The sequence below is a fragment of the Loa loa genome (assembly GCF_000183805.2).
Source record: "Loa loa unplaced genomic scaffold supercont3.16, whole genome shotgun sequence".
In the NCBI taxonomy this organism is placed as follows: domain Eukaryota; kingdom Metazoa; phylum Nematoda; class Chromadorea; order Rhabditida; family Onchocercidae; genus Loa; species Loa loa.
Window position 1 is genome coordinate 443,624 of NW_018108196.1, and position 9,388 is coordinate 453,011.

A 9,388-nucleotide genomic window follows, 5' to 3' on the forward strand; every position below is an offset into this window, starting at 1 on the left:
TATATATATATATATATATATATATATATATATATATATATATATATATATATATATAGAATAAATGTTGAAAAGCAAGAAGTCTCGAAAATTAAGAAAGTGATAAAGTTCATGCAATCACATTAGCACTTGTCTTTGTATCAAGGCATAAACAGCGATGCCTACAACTAGTAGAAAAATTTTAAAGGGCAAAACGTCATAAAAATAAAAATTCAATTAAAAACAAATGTCTTTTGAATCAGTTACAGATGTATATATATTAACCATACATAAAATAGAGAAATACATAAAATAGAGAAATGAGTATGTAACAACAACACAGCAATAATCTACATTTACCATAAATTCAATGTTTACGCCAAATTTCTGTCGACCATAGGATTTATAATAGACGAAACTACCTATACATGAATAATTGCAATGCACATGTAACGTAGCAATTCATGACATAGTTGACAAGTGTCATGCTCTTTTGGAAGTCAGACAGTGAGAGATCTTATATAACTTACTGATGAATGATTAAAAATCCAAACTAAGCGTTTGAATATTATTTAACAAGTTCCAAGTGACAACAAAGTAACGTATGGATCATAATAGATATGATAGTTTTAAAAGTATAATTTTTATCGATTGGGAAAGGATGGAGACATTCCCATTCAGACTTATTAGTGGAATAAATGGTCTGATAACTGCTGAACGGTGTCAAATCAAACTATTTTTTAATACTACGACTACCACTAACATCACTGCCTTTAAATATAACATTATAATAAATAAATAAAAATAAATAAGTAAACAAACAAAATAGATATATAAAATAAATAAACAAACAAGTAAATGAGTGAACAAATAAATAAATAAAACAAACGAATAAATAAATAATAAAAAAAAATAAATAAACAGAATAAATAAACTAAATAAATAAATAAAAATAAAATAAAAATAAACAAAAAGTGAGAATAAATAAATAAACAAATAAATAAATAAATAAATAATATATATATATATATATATATATATATATGTATATATATATATATTCTTCAAGGAAACAAAACGATGTCATTTTTACAGGACAAGTAATTACTCATTATCAATTTCAATATTTCTGAATTTCAGCAATTTTTGCTCCGAAACTTTTGAAGTACAATATTTTTTTGTAGGAAGTAATTATGAATATGCTATCACCAGTGCATTTTTCCTCCTTGAACAAAGTCAGTCAGTACCAGGTGCATAAACCATGAAATGATGTCAGGACATTTCAATCTTCTAGGAATCGCAAATAAGTTCCGCGATAATTTTTAGACATAGTCTTCCGTTTCCGTAAAAGTATTTAGTACTCTTATCTAACGAAGCCTGACGAAAAACGCAGTGCGTTATTTCGTAGGATTCAGGCAGTAATGATGGCAAGACCAACAAATGCTCTAAATTTCGAGAAATCCTTTCCATTACTAATCATGAAACTCGTAACTAAAACATTCAGTGACGTAGAATTAAGATGAACAGAGACGAAAGGCCACATTAACATATTGTAATTTAATCATAAATTATTAACAAAATATGCCATCTCTATACCTAGTTGAATTTTTTGAACTGGAGATATGGCAATACATAGCTAGCCTAAACTGTTGAATACCTAAAACTTATAACCAAGCATGACTATTTCCATTTCTGAGTCCTACTTCCCACTATACGTGCTCCAAATCTATAAACACAACAAATTATAATTTGTCGCTAGTTCGGAGGGGAAGGACTCCATGCTCCATTCAAAGGGACGGGAAGCAAACGAGTGTCAACATCAACAACAACAGAAATGAGCAACAGCTGAATAAAAAAGACGAATCATAATATCCCCCAGGAATTAATCATTTCTGCTTGGATTTGTCATGCATTCAATGGATGTATGAAAAATCCAGAGCTGATGGAATAAAAAAAAGGGTGATATACTTAATAAGCTTTCGTACCTCATTTTCATATCTTTCTAAGAAGTTTAATCGATTACATTAGAACTCAATACGCTGAATGATGTTCAACAATTCTAAAAGATTCAGTAACATTCCTTGATTTATCTCTTTGCATCTTCCTTTCAACAGCTCGATAAAATGGCGAAATAAGAAAGTTTTTCAAAAAACTGAATGCTACATTACTAATTAAGATTGCTACATTACTAATTAAGATTTTCACATCTTCACAACAAAAAGTACTCCATTACACGCTATTGCCATAGGAGATTATACCTTGAGTATTTTGCTAAAGAGTTTTACATGTTCCCACGTAAAGCAATTGATTTAGATAGCAAGTAATTCAACAGAAAAGTGTTTTGGTTCTTTGAATTATTACAAATTAACATAACCCATGATGTTCTTCGTTCAATAAATGTCCATTTTTTTTGATGAAATAATCAGTTGGTTAATAAACAGGCGAAGTTCACAGATGGACAGGGTAAATATAAACTAAAAAAAAAAGAATGTGGAGTAAACGCATAAAAATAAAGATAATAAAAAAAAGATCAAATGATGAGAGCATATAAATAAAATTGTTCAATCCTTACCACCACCCCGTGTATTGTATAACACGACCTCCAGAATGGTGTAGCTATTCCACATATCATTTACACTACTGATGCGGATTTTCCTCCATCTGGTAAGGAATTTTGCTTATATAAAAATAATTGAGGATTATCATCAACAAATGAAAAAGCAACAATGTGAAAAATGAAACGAGCTCCAAATATTTACTGAAAAATAACTTGTAACTAGATTTAATAGCAACAAGATATCGTAATTTCTCAATGAATCTATTCCATTTTCACCTAAAAAATATTTTCTTTTACCAGAAACCATCATTTGGGGATATGAAATCAGGATTCGATATTCCTCAAGCAACCACCGAATTTAGAAAAAACTGTCGAAAGCAAGATATACAACATATGTGCTAAACATTTAAATTTTATCTATTTGCTGCTTGTTAAACTGCACTGTTCAACCTTGAAGTAAACAAACAAATCGAAATTTAAATAAACAGAAAATGGATGAAAAACAAGAAACAGTCACTGGAATCACTAAGTACTCTTCAAAAACTGCATCATCTTTCTCTAAATTTTTTTAGTAGGTTCACAAACAGACCTGCATAAAGATCAGCAATTATAAAAGAAAACTAAGCTGATTAAAAAAAAAAACGAGAAAAGCAAGTCCATACACATATAAAGAAAGACAGGCACAAATAAATCAATTAGATTCAAGAGCAAAAAAGTCAGGAAGAACGAATTGAAAGCATTTTAAAATATATAATGCATATAAGCGATGATACACATAGCTTAAACAAACAAAAGCAATACAGCGAAAGGTGCCCTCACTGCATCTGTAAATGGAGACTGCATTTTAATCACAGTAGTAACATGCGCCAGCAATGTGCACTGACATTTTGAAAACTTCGAGTAAATAAGTTAGTTTTCTAGATCTAGTAGACAGGAACCTATAGACTATTTCCCAAAGTTCTTTTAGGAACAATACTTAACGAACTTGAAATAGCACGATTTTCACTGCTTACAAATAACGCAAAATTAAGAATTATCAAGTTAAAATATGGCAAAAAAAATCGACCAGTCGGATTCAGCAGCAACAAGTTAATGAAAAGCATTGAGGTAATTTTGGTGGCAAACAACTGCCAGGAAATATTGATGCATTTTATTAAAGTCTACTAAAACATAATTACCGTTTTCGCATAAAGTTTCTCATGTCAACAGGTTATGTCTCTTTGAAAAAATTGGCGTGGAAGGGAAAACCTTCTAAGATCTGTTAGAAAAGTAAGGAACCAGCAAGCATTGGCAATCATTTGGAATGTTGTTGGCAACACCAAAAACTAAAGAGTAAAATAATCAAAGAAATGATAAAAAAATGTACTTTTAGACAGTAAAATAAAAGAAATGATAAAAAATATATATATAAAAAAATGTACGTTTTTAAAGAGAACTGTAATGAAATATAAAGAGATGAAGAGTCTATTAGGTATGAAAAATTGAAATTTTAAGATCAATTTGAAATAAAATAGAACCTACCATCTGATGCAGATCGAAGAGGTTTCACGAGCGAAGACTGTACAAGCCAGTCCATAAAAGTATCTAACATCCGGGCCACTTTCGGTTGACGTTCACCATGGTATGGCTTGTAAACCTTGTTACCTAAACTGATAGAACCTGATAACTGCCATATTACAGAACCCGAACCACATTTGAATTTCTGAAGATAGAAGGAATCAAAACAGTGAAAATTCATCAATTATATAATGGTTTGAAGAAAAATCCTGCTATCAGTCCAAATACAATGAAGTGAAATTACATTGCAAATAATGCCAAACAAATTGAGCTGAATTAGGTTTAGGAACTTCTAGTGACATCTCTTCAATAAAACTTGCAGCAGGTGAGGATACTGGTATACTTATGGCTAATGAGCGTTCTGAAATAAATTAAAGTCATAAAATAATATTACCGTTGCTATAAACCAACTAATTCTTTACAATCAAAACAATACACTATGCTATGCAAAGCTTAACTGGTAAAAAAAAGTTGTGAATAGAAGTTGAATGTTTACATATCACTTTATTATTTTCTTTTGCAGCGTCATTCTCAACATACGCACCTAAATCTAATTCCAAATTTCCTTGGTTTATCTATAATGAGTCAGTTACTTCTTAATCGATGGAACAATATAAAAAAGAAGAAAAAAATTTGTTTTTTTTCCTCATCAATTCCAAATAACCATTTAAGTCATAATATTTTCTAGCAGCTGAAAAATAATTTAAGTTATACAGAAAGTGACTCGCCAGAAGTTGCACGACTTTTTGAGACACCAGGAATGCTAAGAGTATTTTTCGAACCACCACCGCTTCCTCCGCTCATCACCATAGCAGAGTGAGCTGCTGTCAACGTTGCGTTATCTCCAGCTATAGCTGTAGAATTACTCGAACTTCGAGGAAGTACCTAAAACTTCCTGAAGTCATCAAGAATAAAGTACTCGAATACATGTTAAAATAAAACAAAATGGATTGGCATATATAGCCTATATTCACAAGAGACTGGAGATATCGAACTTTGAAGGAAATAAAAGCTTCTCTTACACAATCAGAGCAGAAGAGGAAAAGAAGAAAAGAAAAATGAAAAGAAAGGAAAAAGAAAAACATAGCTGATGTTAGCCATTTTCATAAGATTACCTGTTGATGTCTTAACCAATCCTCATATGCAGAGCGATTCAAATCAGACCAAAGTCTCATTAAATCATCGGATTCGCGAAAATCTATAGCCACACGACTATCTCCTGAAAAAGCGCGTACTGTTAAATACTGCAACTTTAATTGTATTAAAGTTTCAAAAAACCTTAAATCACAAAGGCAACTTCGTGAATAGCTTTTTTAGTTCGCAAATGAAATGTTGTCGAGTTCTTTTGATTCCTTCATTACCTCTTTTGAATTATGATTGGAAGTTCGTGTTCGTTTGAGATAACACTAAAACACATTTTAAAATCAAGTGATCAGCTAACCATAAAATATATCGACCAACTTCGTCACGGCAGCAGATGCCATGAAAAAACACCGTCTTAAGTTATTAACAGTGAACTCCGTCAGTTCTTCATCGAATTTCCCAATCAATGGATTTCCATCACTGCTCATTGCACCACCTTTAAAAATTAAATAAATCCAGGTCGTGCCACTAAGGAAATTTTTCATCCCAAAAACCTACGGAAAAAAGGGCCGTTCAATTCATTCTCACTAAGATCACCGTTTTTTAATGATCCAAATACTGACTCTTGGGCAAAAAAAAGATGAGCAAATGTGCTATCGCAACTAGTTTACCATCCAGTTAAAAAAAGAATTTTGGAATCAACAACTCTTAATAAGTCCTACTAGCTATAAACCAAGCAGCAAAAGGAGCAGATTTTATGGATATCCGAAGACCCAAAAATCAATCCCTTGTCATTAATACACAGTCATTCGGTAAAGAAGTTATCAGTTAAATAAATAAGTGATATTGATCGAAATGTGGAAATTTTGCTTACCAGTTATCATCATAGCATTGAGAATATTTGGTGGTAGAGTTCCGGAAGTGCGAGGTTCAAAGGAAATTATTGATGCTGGATTACCAATCATATGCATTAGTTGAAACCAACAAACATATAACACGGGCAAAGTGTCACTATTTTCCGTAGTCTTCTTGCTATTAGCCGCAAATAATTTCACTTGTTCATCCACTAAAATTTAATTATTTACTAGTGATTCGGATTTGAATTAAATTTTGAAATGTTACAACTATTTGTAGATATTATCAAAGTAATTTAGGCTGCTGAGTTGAATTAAAAAAGCTAGCAAATATCCATATATTTATGATATTTATGATAAAAATCAAAACAAGATTAATGGAAAGGAAATAATAAAATTACGGACAACTAACCCAACTTTTCAAACCATTCACACTTCAATAAAATTAAAACTAACTTATGGTGATTGGGCAGTAGTTTTCACCATATATCTCCTGAACAATGATTACGGATAATGAAACCACTTTCCTTGCCCAATTCTCGATGAAGCTCACCTAAAACTTTTCCATATAACAAATAAATACTAAGAAACACCATTGTAATTAAAATATCAAGTTTGCTAAAGAGAACGCTAATCAGCTAATTTCGTTTGTTTCACTGTACAGTTTTATTGAATTTTTTAACGAAATATCTTCACTTAAATTATGCAAATTAGCAAAGAATAGAAAAATAATTGACAGCTGTCTTAGCGCTCTAAACAAACATACAAATGAATAAGGAAAATCAACCTGATGCCGCCAACGTTTGCTCAGGAAAGAAAGTGTTTTCCAGTATGTCGGTGATGGTATTTGTTCAAGACGAGCGGCACACAAAAATATATCCAAAAGAGTTTTTGTGATTTTAGGGGCCATTAGGAACGTGACATCATCTGTGAAAACATCAATTTGAAAATCTGTCAAAATGACAAGTGAAGTCTACTCAAAAAAGGATGCCTATTAAACCTAATTTTGCTATGACCTCTAACCTGAATACTGATTATCAACTACAAACGATTCTGTGAAATTTTCATGAAAATTTAACTTTTGCATTGAATTTTACCAATTTATCTCACGGTTACATTTGGGAGCATATGTTTGCTAGTCGATACAATGAAACTACTGTGTTTCCTTGAAAATAAATCATCCCCTGAAAATAAGCCCTAGTGATATTTTCAGAAAAGGGCTTAAATAAGCCCTCCATGAAAATAAGACGTAGTTCGGTCTTGCTGCAGTGGCAGGGAACATCAATGCCGACGTCCCCTACAGCTGCAGCAAACCCTCGATGAGGCCTCGGGCTCACCCCCACTTCATGCTGGCCATCTCCAGGCCTCGTTGTCACTCAGCACAGCCGGGGGAAGCACCGGCTGGCTTTGCCGAAGCTCCAGACTTATCGTGTTTCCCCGAAAATAAGATATACTCTGAAAATAAGCTCTAGCACGTTTTGCTTTGGGGAAAGGAGGGAGAAGGGGGAATAATATAAAACCCTGTCGTATTTTCCGAAAAACACGGTATGTTACACTGTATTAATATGTTAACTAATCTCTAAGTAAAGTCCAACTGCATATAACCAACCCACACACGTTTGTCCTGAAAGTAGTAAATCGGTAGCATTGAGTAAGAACTTCAAAACCGCTGGCCAGATTATATCGTTGTGTTTTCCATCATAATTCAGTAAACTCTGGACCATTGTTCGCAGAACATTCTCCATTTCGTGTGCTTGCCGTGTTGCGGTCACTACCGTTTCCGATCCGCTACTTTTCCGAACGAAAAGCGTTCGCAGTGAATCCAGAAGGATGCTTTAATGACATATTTGAATAATAGCGACAGAAAAAGAGAAAAAAAATCAAACGACTAACTAGCGTACATCACTAAATCTGGAGGTATATTTTCGACAAAAAGAAATGAACAAAACATATAACAAAGAAATCATTATTAAGTTAATGAATGCTCATAGCTTACTTATTATAATCATTATATCACAAAATGCTGGAGTTTTTGTTATTACTATGTAAAATCCTGGTACTTCCAAAACATCGCACTCTTTTGAGTACTCCAACGGATTTTATGACGAGCCTGTCCGGAAGTTTGGTTATAATTTCTCAATGAAAAAAAAGTGTCGCTGATAAATAATTTCTTGAGATTTCATCAGTTAAGAAAAAAGAAAAAGAAAAAATTATCACTGTTATTTGTACAGTGTTATATGTTACCTTAAATTACTCATAGAGCATAGCGGCAATAATTTGTCAATAGTGGTCAGAACAAAATAAGCTAACATAGAAAAACCGATGAAAAGCAGTGAAAGAACACAGGTAGTCTCTGGTAAAGTGCAAAAAAAAGTTCTTAAGATGCGACAAACCATATATAATTTCTAGGATCGCGCTTCATTGGGCCGGGAAGATGTGCTACTATACCTTTCGATAGTGCCTCCAACCATGTGCAGTAAGCACGAACTGCAACACACAATGCTTCGTGTTCTTTGTTTGTAGAATGAGACAACGTTAGGGCATAAGATACTATCTGAAAAAGACTAACTGCTGGAGAAATAATCAGTTCGATAAAACATTCGTGTAAAAATTATCAGATAACAGCTGAAACAATTTATTGGGAGTTAATGTTTGTACTATCTAATTAATGACACATTATTAATTAGTATTTAGTTTCTACATTTCTTTCAGAGTATTTATGTAAAAAAAGAATTATCAGAAAATAATGAAACAAATGCCTTGTTTTAATACAAGTTAGCATAACTTTAATATTATAACAATCAAATATTATTTTTTGTATAAAATGCATCTATTGTATAAATCGTCCGATTTCTCGAGTGGAAGTTTTGGGACCTGATCACTGAGAAGACGAAATTACAACTTCTACACAAGCTGTATTACAACTTAAGAGTTGATGTGGTGATTTTTGAACGCGTAGAAAAAAATTAAATGTGCGGCTATTCAATGCAGACAACCATTTTCGGACCACAGATTTCGTCAAACAGTTTATGCTCATAAAATGTCTCTTCGAGTAAACTGATTTAAACGTCATATCGCACTAATCGTTTTTTGACTGAATACACAAACATATAAATCATGAGAATTCAGTGATTTGTTTGTTCCAAAATAGACATGTGTGAAAATAATGATCCATATCCATTAATATCTTGGGAGTTTGGATAAAGTCCAGCCTATTCATTTTATTATCATTTTTTATGTTCGCAAGAATCAGTTCGAATTTGTATTTTGACATCGTTTAATTTCTCAAAATTGAATACGAAAAAGGACCTGTAGAACCCATGACAATTGTTCTTCAGTATCAATTTCAAGGCATATT

General features: G+C 32.3%; 1 protein-coding gene across 1 annotated transcript in view; it reads right to left on the reverse strand.

Annotated features, from left to right (window-relative positions):
- Nucleotides 1-9,388, reverse strand: part of LOAG_16747 (hypothetical protein) — a gene marked incomplete at both ends in the record, with an annotated part of 19,557 nt that overhangs the window by 9,215 nt on the left and 954 nt on the right. Inside the window, 10 exons of the mRNA XM_020449401.1 lie at nt 4,058-4,180; nt 4,338-4,454; nt 4,822-4,978; nt 5,209-5,312; nt 5,535-5,672; nt 6,051-6,242; nt 6,487-6,583; nt 6,818-6,957; nt 7,640-7,863; nt 8,424-8,584. Coding sequence (XP_020307093.1) covers nt 4,058-4,180; nt 4,338-4,454; nt 4,822-4,978; nt 5,209-5,312; nt 5,535-5,672; nt 6,051-6,242; nt 6,487-6,583; nt 6,818-6,957; nt 7,640-7,863; nt 8,424-8,584 — 1,453 coding nt within the window. The remainder of the gene's footprint in view (nt 1-4,057; nt 4,181-4,337; nt 4,455-4,821; nt 4,979-5,208; nt 5,313-5,534; nt 5,673-6,050; nt 6,243-6,486; nt 6,584-6,817; nt 6,958-7,639; nt 7,864-8,423; nt 8,585-9,388) is intronic.